The sequence below is a fragment of the Hippoglossus hippoglossus genome, chromosome 1 (genome assembly GCF_009819705.1).
Source record: "Hippoglossus hippoglossus isolate fHipHip1 chromosome 1, fHipHip1.pri, whole genome shotgun sequence".
NCBI lineage: Eukaryota > Metazoa > Chordata > Actinopteri > Pleuronectiformes > Pleuronectidae > Hippoglossus > Hippoglossus hippoglossus.
The window spans coordinates 7222581-7236382 of record NC_047151.1 but is presented as its reverse complement, the minus strand read 5'-3'; the positions used below and the strand labels follow the sequence as shown (position 1 = coordinate 7236382).

The following is a 13802-nucleotide window of genomic DNA, read 5'->3' as shown; positions in this document are numbered from 1 at the left end:
TATCTGTAGTTGTTGTCTTTCCAAGATTTAGTTGGTATAACATGGAGAATGCTGTGCAGCATCAAAAAACAGTTTTTTGTAAATATTTCTCCCTGATAATTCACTGTCTTAATTATCACAGAGATTAAAACAGCTAATGGCTCCCTATTTATCTGTGTACGGTGCATAGGAGACTAATTTGGTTTTAATTCACATTTCCAGTGGTGGATGTTTATAGCTGTCAAAGTGTTTCAGTACGTCACAGAGACGATGCTGGTTGTGTTACAACCCCCACAAGAGAAAACAGCTCCCGTGCATCAGAGGTCAGTGGCCATTCATCGGAGGGTTTTGTCTCCAGCCTCCTTCGTGCACGCAGGTGGCATCGCAGCCTCTGCTTGCAGCAGGACGGTGCATGCAGAGGCGGCTTTTCATCCGCAGGAGCTGAATCCAAGCCACTGAGTCAGCAAGAGTTTGCCCTGCTGATGTGTCCTTGAGCAGGACATTAAATCATTTGTTCTGTAACTCGCTGACCTCGCTGCAAGAGAGGGGAGATGACAGAGGAATTCCCGGTTTGGTGCTCAGTCTAAAATCCACTGTGCATGCAGAATTGGAGGTTTTTATAGTTGTTTGCAGGTTTCTCCATCTCACACATCCGTCAGTCTTTTCACAAGATGATCAAAAACTTTTTCATACCTGTTGATGTGAAACTGGGTGAACAGAGTGAGAGGGGTTATGACAGGGTGTGCCCGGTCTGCCTGATTGGAAATGACACATCAAGGGAAGTGGTTTAGAAACGACAGTGTTCCCAGCTCTCTACCCCCGACGCAGTGAATTTCACACATACAACTGGTACAAAATGTAGAAAGGAAAACCACCACATTTACATTATTTAGATTTTATCTTTGCCTCAGAGCTACTTAGACTGCCTAAAGAGATGGGTGCATGAGGAAAAAGTCTCCTAAAGTTAAAGGGAGTTATTCCCATAGCCCCGCTGAGAATATATTAAATTTAGAAAAAATGGTGATTGTGATAATCCCATGAGGGATATCTTTTTTTGTAGAGATGAAACCCCCAGTTTATAAGCCAAGTTTACTAGAATATTTTTCAACATAGCAGCAAGGGTCCGCATTGTTTATCTTTAGGACCATCACATTAATAATTGTTTCGTGAGTCTTAACCCTTTCAAATCTGTTTACTACCTGTTATCGATAGAATGTGATCAATATATTTTATACAGGTATTGGTGCACATATTGGCTTATATTCACTGAAAGCTGCAGTGCATAAAGCAGTTAAAAGCCCTCGATAATTTAGAAACAGTGGAGTCATAGTTTGTCCCGCAGACTCCACTGTTTACCATACTTTGCAGAACCTGAGTGGGCAGAGCACCCTATCACAGCGCAGCAGATGGTGGTGTGAAGTTTGTTAAATACAAAATATGCTTACTCTTCAGCTGTAAAATATCCTGCCTCATTCCATTAATTCGTCAGAGCAATAAGTAACCAAATCGTAGGGTCTCGTTTTTCTATTTGTTCCACATAAAAACATGAGTTAAGAGAAGAAAATGGGAAACAACCGTTGATATAAACTGTTATGTGACCTGTAGCCTTACATGTAGTTGTATCACAGATTGAAGCAAGCTGTGCCGATCAGCTACTGGAAAATGTTTCTGAGACATATTTTCCTTCTTGCAGAAAAAAGTCAACGGATGTGAATCCTAATCTCCCCCTGATGCTGTAAACAATTAAAACCAAGCTGAGGTTTAACAATTTTTAAGAAAAGTCTGCTCTGATATTATTAGATATAATTAGTCTGTACTCTACAGGAATTATTTTGTGAAACTCTCGAATTTTGTGTTTCTGGTTCGGCAGATGACAACCAGTTAAACTGATGCAAAATTTCAAAGAAAAGTTGAAAACACAGAGGTTAACTGTATATTTTTTTTAAAGTTGACATTACGGCTTATGCATTTAACGGCCTACTGGAGGACTTTTTAAAGCATTAAAGTATTAGCTGTTGTACACAGCTTTGTTTTGAGTGATGTACTGCACCTCAGAGACAAGAGGAGGATGTTCTGGATCTGGGTGTTATAGTTTTTAGGTGACAGCTCTTTAGCATCTAGGGAACTAGATCAAGTTACACACACTGACATAATAAGGTCAGTTGTTGTCAGTAAAAGTGCGTTGCCTCTGCCATTGTTACTACTCCTTTTTAGAGCATTATTCGTTGATCTTGATAAACAAAATCAGGCATGTTAAGGGGACTGATATTTATGAGTGTGTGCAATTTGGTGCATATAAAAATCCTGATCTAGTGAATTTAGCTGTGGATTCATAAGGGGACTGTTGGGTCTTGGTGAAGGGAATTTAAATTCAAATATTCTTTTTTAGTTTACTTGGACTACTACTTTCGACAGATGTGAGTTAGTTGCTGATGAGTTTTATATGATGAAATAAAAAATGTTTATTGAAAAATTGTTGTTTTTGATGTAATAACGAGTAAAACTGTCATGGGGCCTCTGTCACTGAGTTACCTGTCAGTTCCTAAGATTGAGGGTTTTGAAGAGAAATGTTTCACAGCCAAGAGGCAATGAAACTGAGGACAGAGAGAAACAGGATTAACTGGTGCAGCTGAGTTTCAATACAAATACCGGCAAAATTTACATATTTTGACCACATTACATTTTCACACATATTTCATTTATATATGATGAACAGAGTGACTGGACATGAATATGACACTCCTCTAACCTCTTTTCCCTGCAGTCACATTTACTTGTTAATACTGGATGCGTTTCTGTCATTATTGCAACGGTTAACTTTTTTTTTTTTTATAAGGAAGAAGGAATGCAGACAGTCCAGTGCTCACATTCCTCTGACAAACAGAAGAAACTTTTATCCTGTTTATATATCTCATTTCCACCTTACAAGTTGGAAACTTTACTCTGATAGATTTTACAGTATAACATTACAAATGTCTGAAGTCGGTGTCACTAACTTCTATGTGCTCTCGGCTCTCCACCACAGCTCAAATTGTAGGCCAGCAGGTCCTCTTTGACGACTTGTGAGGGTTTTTTCGTGACGTTAGCCAGCATGGCTTTATTAGTCTTGTGGCTATAGCTAAGGCTAACACTTGTTGTCATCACTCTGGGGTGTTTCCTCCAGCTGAGGCTAATAAAACACATTGCTTTGTGACTGTCCCTTGATGTGGGACTCACTTTACAGTTATGACACCCACAAATGGGCCGTGCGGAGAATGAGACTCTGTGTGTTGCGTTCACAACCTCTGCCGCATGGCAGTAGCAGCGACGCTTTGCTTGGTGGCTACTGGGATGTTCATTAGCACAACTTCTTGGCAGGATGACGAACCATAAAGAGGCACTTTTTGAGGAACATCATAGGGACGTTGCTCCAGCCTCCTTCCGAGCTCAATCCAACAGTATGTAGTTACAGGTTCTTCAGGTTCAAAGAACAATTTGGTTTCTCTAAAAAGAGTTTTCAGTTGCTGGGCAGAGTTTGAGTCCAGGAGCATGCATGTTATATGTCAAGGTTCCTCATATTTCATCAGTTAAAAGCTAGGCTTGGTAATCTTTCATATTTAAGCTACATTTGCAACCATCCCACCCCCTCCCCTCTGCTCTCTAGTCAAAGTTACTTCCCCAAACACATGAGCACACACTGCCTGACAACTGCTAGAAGCCGACTTTTCCCTGACTCACTCGCTAACTTCTTACTGTAGTCTGTGCTTCAGCTGTCTATGTCTCTCAGTCTGAAGACTGCGGTCATGCGCAGTGACAACACTGGCAGGGTGTGCACAGGCAGACAGGTCGGTTAGTGACCGACAGGTACGCCGACCAATCATTTCACTCGGTCTGAATGTAATGTTAATTTATTGATGGTTATCGGAATGTGAAGAGGGTTTCAGAAACCAATTACCAACCCTACTTTTAAGGAAATAATTTTTGAGTCTACCCTTTGTTAAATACTGTCAGTCCTGCTTTCAGATATGGTTCAAAGGTTTTGTTTTATCAGAGATTATCTTTAAGGTGTAAAATGTGCTATGTGTTCCACACTCAAGGGCTCAGTGCTGGAGAGGCTGCTTCTTAGTGTTCCTGTCCTTTCAGCGCGGCCATGAAATTAAGCAGTGGGCGCCTTCATCTGCGAGACAGCTGTAGATAACATATAGATGATTAACATTACAGTTTGTGCTCTTACGCACTCAAAACATCTTCTTGCACGTCTTGCTCAAGATTAGTCTCACAACGTTCCCTTCACGGCCCTCCCCCTCCTCTCTCCCTCAAGACGCTGAAAACAAGGGTCAGTTTTCAAGCACGTCTCAGCTCGATTTAATGGAACATCTCAAACACAGAGAGAGATGGGCTGGAGGAAGGAAATGTCTTGCAAAACACCACAGCATGCTGCTGGAATGAGCAGTTGTGTGTGTGTGTGTGTGTGTGTGTGTGTGTGTGTGTGTGTGTGTGTGTGTGTGTGTGTGTGTGTGTGTGTGTGTGTGTGTGTGTGTGTGTGTGTGTGTGTGTGTGTGTGTGTGTGTGTGTGTGTGTGTGTGTGTCAGATGCTACCATTGGGGACAAATTTCACACTGAAGACCAGTTAATTGGGGAAAAAGCTGATTCTCGGGTGTTTAAGGTTAGTGTTAGGTAAGAAGTGGTGAGGGAAAATCAAGGCAAGTCTATGTATTGTCCTCAAAAGTGACCTGTTACTACTTGTGTGCAAAAACGGCTCTACCTCGTGTGACAACCACCACCTCGTGCTCGATTGTTGTCGTGTCCCGAAATTTACTCTGATGTTGTAATGTGGTTTCACATTTTTGCACATGATTCAAGCCTTTTCTCTCTGTGCCAGAGAGAGAGAGAGAGAGAGAGAGAGAGAGAGAGAGAGAGAGAGAGAGAGAGAGAGAGAGAGAGAGAGAGAGAGAGAGAGAGAGAGAGAGAGAGAGAGAGAGAGAGAGAGAGAGAGAGAGAGAGAGAGAGAGAGAGAGAGAGAGAGAGAGAGAGAGAGAGAGAGAGAGAGAGAGAGACTGGCCATAAAGAATTAACGAAGACATAGCAAGAGAAGAAATGTGTTTATATGGGGGAGGGGAACAAGGAGCTGAAGTCAGGGAGGGGATGAAAAAGGGGAATGGGGTATGTGAGAGAGAGGTGAGGATTAGAGGAGAGCAGCAGTGCATGATATTCACATGTTTCTCTTTCCCTCTCTCTCTCAGCTGATGTGCGAGTATACACATGGATTACCTTGTGCAAACACTGGGCCTTTGCTTTGAATAGGCAACAAAGATACTCGCAGCTAATGTTTTCCTTATCAGAGGCTACTCAGGCCAATCACACACTGTATTGTAGAGTGACTGGGAACGCAACAGACCCATTCATTTATTATGGCAGGACTCCATTGTGCCGATGTGCATGTGCATGCTCATATTACAATGGGCCCTAAAGTGACCCTCTCTCATTTCCTACCATTTAAGTAATGGTTTTGGGAGAGTACTGCGGCCGTCCAATCCGATCCTCTGCACATGCGGCTGCTGCAGGGTCAAATCAAACGAGGCAGGGCTGGTACCAAATACTCACTGGACGATTATCCCGGAGAAAAATATCCTGCTAAACAGTGTTATCAGTGTTTTGAAAGTTTGAAAAAATAATGTTATTGCCAAAATGCAATGGAGTTACTTCACAGCATGTTTGACTTTATACCTTTCTTCCTTTTCACTCTTTGATCTCTTCTCTTTGACTTTTCATTTCATGGTCACAGGATTTTTTCAAGTGCATAGATCTGGATTTTGACCTCCATAGTGTTTCTAGGAAAGCAAGCATCTACTCATATGTTTAAGCATGTAGCCAAATGTTTGCGAAGCATATTGTGTCACTGTTGGTCTGTCACTGTCACAAACGACGTGCATTTTCTGGCCTTGTGGCTGTTATTCTCAGTTTCAGCATGTGACACGTGTTCAGCAACTTCTCCCATATGGTGATGAGAAATAAAGACGGGTTGTGAAGACAGCAGCACCGCACAGCTCTGTTTTCTGGGCAACATCTGTAAAATGGCAAAAAGCATCTCGTGTGATCGAGCGACTCTTAGCCAAGAAAGGCATTATTAAATTATTCTTATTATTATACAATTATTCAACAAAATTGTTACCCATACATTTTCCAATGAATGACTTATTATTTAATCAGTTGTCATTTAAGCTCTAAACGGATTTGAAGACTAAATCCAATCTCACTGTTGCTGTTTCTTATAAAATAACCTTGACAAAATCAGCATTTAAAAAGAAATTGATGTCACCTGAAGAGAATATGTTTCATATCTTGTTGTTTGTATTTGACATATTTGGTATTAAATATGAAAATAAACCTGAAACTGCAATACAAAATCTGACTGACGCGTTGGACACAGGATTTTTGATTTTAAAATATCAGACAACAATCTCACAGAGGTGTAACGATTCTGAAACTGAGACCGAAACTGTGACACAAACGTCCTGGATTGTGACACAGGACGACACAGCCATCATACCTAAACTTCAACCCTCTGCCACCTCTACTGTTGGAACTCTCATTACTACCATTACTTTTTTAACAACTCTCATTTTACCACCAAAACATCATCACAGGTAAATCACTAAATTATAGTTAATCCATGTGATCCCTTTGGTCCAATATGGACCGAAAAGTTAGGCTACCTTAAATTGGCCACTGAGAAACAAAACAAACCGTGGTGCATTTGGAGAATTGTTACTTCCCTAATACCTAATGTGATGGATTTATTTAATTTGTGACAAGGAACTGTACTCAGTGCTTTGGTCAAACAATGTGATATTAACACGTTTTCTATATAACCTCAAACATATCTTTGACATTTTTACAGCCATCTTTTATGGCTTATCAGTTGTTTAGAGCTGATATTGGCAGACATTATGTGTCTAGTCTAGTTTTACTTAAGTCAACAGATAGAATGCAATTAAAATGCTGTTTAGTTATTTGAACAATTGAGTTATAATTTAATTTATTACACAGTGATGTCTTCTGTAAGCTCTGTCTTATTTTTCCACTTTAGCATTTTGAATGTGAACTAAGTGATGAACTCTATTTGAACTGACATGATGCTCTGAGATGATGCTGCCACATTCTACTGTGAGTTACCTCCTCCTGTCTGGCCCCCTTTCCCACTTGAGATGAAAGGGAGAGGAGCATTTTTTGGATGGTGTTGTCGGACTGTGTTTTGCTGCACACGCAGTACGAGCATGTGAAAGCTGCAGCCGCTCACGGGGGGAAACGGAGCAGAGACAGAAAGGACCCATGAATGAGCATTGACTAATGCACTCATATAGCTCACTCCAGACAGACAGAAACATACAAACCAAAGAGCTTTTTTAAACTAAAATGATCTGTCTACACGAGAGGTTTGGGTCCGTATCAGTTTTAATCCCAGTCCATACTTACGTGTATGAAAACGCATATCACATTACCACTCATGTACACTTGGCATACACATGCTGCACAACAGCTGTGAAGCAGCAAACACAACAGTAATCACTTGTAATTGATTACCCATGTTGTGTTCTGCACTGGTAGCTGAGGCTTATGCCAGTTGTTGTCCTCTGAATCAGCGAAGGCTACGTCGTGACCAAAAAGACTCGCCCAGACTAAAACGCAGCCCCAGAGTTTTCAAACTAAAACAGGGTCAGCAGCCTTTCCAAACTTCTCAGCTGTAGTGTGGATGCCAGGTTTATCCGTAGCAGAGTCAAAGCATTTTGAACTGAAAATGCAGTAATATATTATGCAGGCTTAGCTTCCTGCTTTAAATTGTGCAACAAATGAGATCAAAGTGAGTAGGCCTTAGCCTGCTGACACAGTTACATTTTGCTTTGATGCCACTTGGCACTTTGTGTCCCCTTTTTTAAACTACAGACTGTTGGACTCTTATCAAAGGGTAAGACTTTGGTTCCATGAAGTTGTTTTAAATGAGCTGAGTATTATGATAGGTTATCCATTCATCGGTGGCCAAAGCTGTCTGTCGCAGTTCTTTTATGGCTTTTTATTTGTGGTGTTTTGCTTTTGTTGGTTAGTTGACAGTAGCAAGTGACCGGCGACATGAGGAAAAAGAGAAGGGGATGATGTGAGGCAACGTTATATGACTCAAACCAGAGATGTGCGCAGTGTTTAACACATCTGCCTGCTGTGCGACCAGGATGCCCCCTATGTCAATAAAGCTGCTAAGCAGATGAATGTGCGTCGTCAAAGTCAAGCAGCTTGAGTCTCATTTTGACATCAGCCTTTGTCAGCGTTTGAATCTCGTCACTGCCGCACATGCGCAAACCTGTCCCAGGATCCTGTGCGATGATCTCAGCGCTGGCTTCAGCTCGGCAATGAATGAGCGAAACTGCAGTGAAGTCAGTGTTTATGGAGGGCCCCGTTCTCTCGGAGGGGAGAACCAAAGTTCAATAAATACTTGCTCCATCCTGTCTGCATTAAGGGCCTGCACACATGGCTTTGACGTCAGAGTGACATTAAACAGGGTGGGGTGCCGGCTCTGACAGGCATGTGCACACACGCACACATTCACTTGCATACACACAGACACTCTCTCCCATACCTCAGCATTCAAATCTCTGTCTTTCTTTTCTAGTCAGTACCTTTTTTTTTCACTTTTGTCATTTCCCCCTGTTCCTCTCTGAGTCTTTCTTTCATTCTTTTTTTCCACTCGACCTCAAGTTTAGGTCACATTTCAACCACATTGTAGTCGTCTGTACAGGATACAAGTAGGGCTTTTTCAATTGTTGTTGATGTGCTTTAAATTTCAGTTTATGAAACGTAAAACAAATTTAAAATAAAACTTTCCTGAGATCTGAGCTCATCCATTAATTGACTTAATTTATTAATTGACTAGCAATGACACTGCCATCCTTTGTTGGTCTTAACACTTAAGGCCCTTTCAGATTAGCCCTTTTCTGACATGAACTCCGGTGAATGTCCACACATCTGGGTCCAGACATTCTTGGGAGTTTGCCTCCTCTCTCATATGGACAACGCAGCAGGAGATTCTCTACTCATCCGTGTTCACAATAACACAGAAATCTCTGGAGTGAGGAGTGGCGAAACAGGCAGAGGTCGAATGTGACACAAATTCTGCTGCAGAGATCACATGTTCTTATTTACAACATATCTACACCGGCATTTGCCCTCATCACTAAAAGCTCCCTTGACATCTTCTTCTGTGTCTTCTATGTGTATGGCAGCGCTTCACGCTCGCACATCTAAAAGCAGCTTTAGTAAGTGATTTGCACTGCGTATGGCCCTTGGTCTGCACTAAGCTGTCTGCTTGGTTCAGAGCTTTTCTTCCACACATTTACGCTACCAAGAACAAACTATGTGACTGTTAAAACATGCCTAACATTCCTACCTGATTTGAAAATGTGTTTCCATGATATAGCTGTATATAATATGGTGAACTCAGATACACTCAATATTAGCCTTTCCTCCATAGTGCCTGGCTGGATGCTTTGTTTCTAATGGACACACAAGGGCTCGTCATGAGCTTTGCTTTGGCGCAGTGAAAAATCGATCTTGCGCGGCACAGCCCAGGAGGTTTGTGTAAGAGTGAGAGCAGGCACACTGTCCATACAGTGCATGTGTGTTTGTAGGGCGTTGTTTTGCATGTGTTTGACCACATTGACCCCTGTATGTTTTTGTATTGAAGTTGTCACGTGTCACTGCCGAGCCAGCTGGTGTGTTGTGAACTTAGAGGACAGAGGATTTCCCTCCCTTACATCCTAAAATTGTGTACATGGTTCACTCGATCTCGGGCAGATTCATCGACTTGGTGTTTTAAAACACAGAGCTGAAATGTTGGGGTAAACAATGTTTGTGATAGTTGAGGGTTGTGTGTGTCTGTGGAGCAAAAGTTATCTGTCCTGCATTCTCCCTCACTAGTTTCCTGTTGTCTAAACATCTTTTAAATGGTAAAGCACAAGACAAGATATTGAAATGGAAAATTTAAAACAATGAAGATAAATAGTACCGGCATTTACAAATTTTATAGGACCTGGTATTGACCCTTTATCACCTCTTTCCTACTGGTGCCAACAGTGCTGGTGCAGCGCCGGTTTAGAACTGGTTTCTTTTTCGGACCCAGCCTGCGTTTTGACAGCTTTGAGAAACCAAAAGTTCTAGTTGGTGGCAATAATGCACAAATTTGTTTGCAAATAGACCTAAAAAAGAAGGCAGAAGTCATTAATTATTGAATACATTTCCATTTAATGTTATTACATCTTGTGTTTAAAGGTATCTGAAAGCATCTTATTGCTGCTGCTGCTTTTCCTACTTATGAATCAGTTATTTCCTGGAGCTGTGCCGGTGCATCTCAGTGGAAATGCAGGTTCTAGATTAGGCCCAAGCACTGCATCGCTTTAAAAAAAAGTCCTTTAAGTCACCATTGAAGGCCTTTGATTATTCAAATAAATATATATATATATATATATATATATATATAAATATAAAAAAAAAGCTTTATTTGCATCAAAATTGGACAGTAGGTTCTTAGTTCAAGTTCCGGTTCTGCCGAGGTCTTTCTCTGTGGACTGGGATGTTCTCTCGGTGTCTGTGGGTTTTCTTCAGGTACCCCAGATTAATCACAGTCTAAAGACATGCAGATCGGGGTTAGGTTAATTAAAGACTCTAAATTGACCGTAGATGTGAATTTGAATGGTTGTTTGTCTCTGTTGGCTCCGCGATACACTGGCAACCTGCCAAGGGTAAACCCCACCTTTCACCCAATTACAGCTGGGATTGGCTCCAGCTCCCCCGTGACCCTCGAAGGATAAGTGGTATAGATAATGAATGGATGGATGCATTAAAATGAAGGAATTATTTTTGCCAAACTTAGGTAACATATCACATACAGTTCAATGCATTGAGAAAGACAACAGAAACAATATGATGATTCTTACTTACCAATGACTAGACTCTATCTGATTTAACCATTGAATTTTCAACTGTATTTAATGTATCTTAAGTGTTTTACAACTGCTTATGTTTTAGAATGTGTAACTTATGAAAATGTATCTTGGTCTGTTAAAATCTGTAAGGGGCTTTGTAGAACACATGTTTGAATGCTTTAAAGAGAGTTATTGAAAAAAGCCTTTCTTTTGTTTCAGCATTTGGTATCGAAATTCAAGCGTGTCATCAAATAAACTTACCAGAATCCAAGTCGCCTTTAAAAAGTTTGGCGAATGAGATAAAAGTCATGGAAAGCGATTGGCCTCTGACATTTATATAGTTTCTTAGATGGTACTAAGAGCTGAAGGCTCCATCAGATGTTTTATATTAACGGCACTTTGGCACTTTGTGTTTCCTTTAAGAAAAAGCAGCTGTTGGATTTTATCAACAGTGAAGAAGAGGACTTTAGTTACATAAACTTCCTTTTAAACGAGTCGAGTGTGTCTTTTTTTAGTTAAATCTCTAAAGGCCCTTTTATTTCAATATGTATTGTTCTTTTCAAATGATACATACCCCTACATTTGGCTTTAAATCAGAGTTCTGAAAAAATAAATAAAATAAAATGTTACCGTAAAGAAAAGTTCTATACTTATAAAGGATATGTACACTGCTCAAAAAAAGTAAGGGAACACTTACATCACACATCAGATCTTGATGAACGAATTATTCAAGTTGAAAATCTTTGCTGATGTACATTGTAAAATTTGTTGAGAACAAAAAGATCTAGCTACGGTTATTGGAAACCAAAATCATCAACCCATTGTTGGCTGGATTCAAAACCAAACCGAAAATCAAAGTGAAAAAATCTAATCACAGGCTGATCCAACGTGAATTTAATCACTGCAAGACTCAGTAGTGTGTTTGGCCTCCACATGCCTGTATAAACTCCAGACAAAGTCTGGGCATGATGTCCTGGGGGATCTCCTCCCAGACCTGGATCAGGGCATCACTGAGCTCCTGGACAGTCTGTGGCGGTACATGGCAGCTTCGGACACCGATACATAACTTCCCATAGATGCTCAATTGGATTGGAGGAGCTGGACTACCTGTGCAATGTGATTGGGCTGCAGGTACCACCTCATTCTACCAGTAGTGACAAGGACACTTGCAGAACACATAACAAGATGTTCCCTTCATTTTTTTGAGCAGTGTATTTTGGATGTGTTCTGGTATTTTCAACTTTCTTGGATATTCGATAATTATATAGAGGCAGATAGGGAATAGGGGCAGAGAGACGAGTTTAACATGAAATAAATGCGCCCTAATCATTCTATCAAGTTGCCCCACTAATGATTATTTTTACCAACAGCACAGAGGTTATGTTTTTGCCTCTGTCCAAAGTGTCCATATGTGGGTTTGTTCGTAAGCAGGATTGCGCAAAAAATACCAAAACAGATTTTCACGAAACAAAGTTGAAGGATGAGACATGGGCCAAGAAAGAACCATTATTACATTTTGAGGTGGATCCAAGGATTGTTTTTTCAGTTTCTCTAGGGTGTTTTTTGACATTCTCCCTGATTTCCCAGGAAATGACACATGGATCTTGATGAAAAAAATCTGGCATATTAATAAGACTGATATCTATGAGTGTGTGCAATTTAGTTCAGCTTGAATGAATTTAAGCTGTCTGTTGGGCCTTGGTGGAGTTATGTGCTCCACTGAGTTTTTCATGTTAATCATGTCAGAAAATAATGTAAAATGTCCATCTCACATTGCCAGAGCTAAAAGTGATGAACTAAATCTAAATAAGAAAATCTTCGCATTTGAGAAGTTGTAACCAACAAATCGTTGCATTCATACATAAACAACTTGTGCGCACGCACACAAACACACGCATACATACATTCTGTCTGCCTCCAGGAGTAAATACCTCAGTTCACCCCTGATGTGACTGTTTCTCTTCACATGCACACACCCTTGCTGCTGTTGGAATGTGCATGTGAAATATATTGGATGACCCCTGGCAATTTGAAGACTATGGTTGTACCTAGAGGTCATTCATTCCTCACACCAGGGTCTTCTGAGCAGCCAGGAGAACTTCCCAGTACCACTCTCTCTCTCTCTCTGTGTGTGAGTGTGTGTGAGATAACCCATGAACGTTATGTTTGGCCAATGTTTGACTGAGCTCCAGGGAAAGAGCTGTGTGTGTGTATCTGATGATCTTTGAAGCTGTCAACATTCTTCACCACATGCTCTGTCATGATGCATAGAGGTGACTGGTGAGATGAACCAGCTGTCCCTGCCTGTGGTTACTGCAAGGTCAACATGCTTGCACTTGCACACGCACACACACACTTGGAAGGGTATCTTGTTCGTGTGTGGAAATTGCCATCAGATGTATGTGGTTGAAGACTCAAGTCCAGTGCTTTAACAGTGACCTGATTGATGTGCTGATTTAAATCTCTTCTCTCTGTGTCTCTCAGGTGGAGGTGGGAAGAGAAACGGTCGCAGTAAGAAATGGAAGGAGATGCTAAAGCTTCCGCACATCAGCCAGTGTGAGGAGCTCCGTCGCACCATCGGTAAGAAATGAGGGAATGTATGTGTTTGCGTGAGGCAGAAAGATAACGTGCCATGCTGTGTCTTTGGGGTGTATCTGACTGCGGGAGGAAGTTCAGATTGGACTTCCTTCCTGTTTCTACCCGTCTCCGCCCGTAGTTACAGGCAAGGGACAGGAAACACAATGTGTGTGGGTGTGTGTCTGTGTTTGTGTGTGTCTATCTGACACAGGGAATCTGTTTGGAAGCCGTTTCTTAGTCTCACCCTCTTTCTTAATATTTTGTGTGTGTCTACATTCAAATCTAAATATCAGTCAG

At 41.2% G+C, this 13802-nt stretch overlaps 1 protein-coding gene across 4 annotated transcripts in view; it reads left to right on the top strand.

Annotated features, from left to right (window-relative positions):
• The window catches only part of grk4 (G protein-coupled receptor kinase 4), a 46789-nt gene that overhangs the window by 2100 nt on the left and 30887 nt on the right, over positions 1–13802 (top strand). For all 4 annotated transcript variants that reach the window (XM_034587623.1, XM_034587595.1, XM_034587614.1 and 1 more), the window contains one exon: positions 13413–13508. In XM_034587623.1, coding sequence (XP_034443514.1) covers positions 13413–13508 — 96 coding nt within the window. The remainder of the gene's footprint in view (positions 1–13412; positions 13509–13802) is intronic.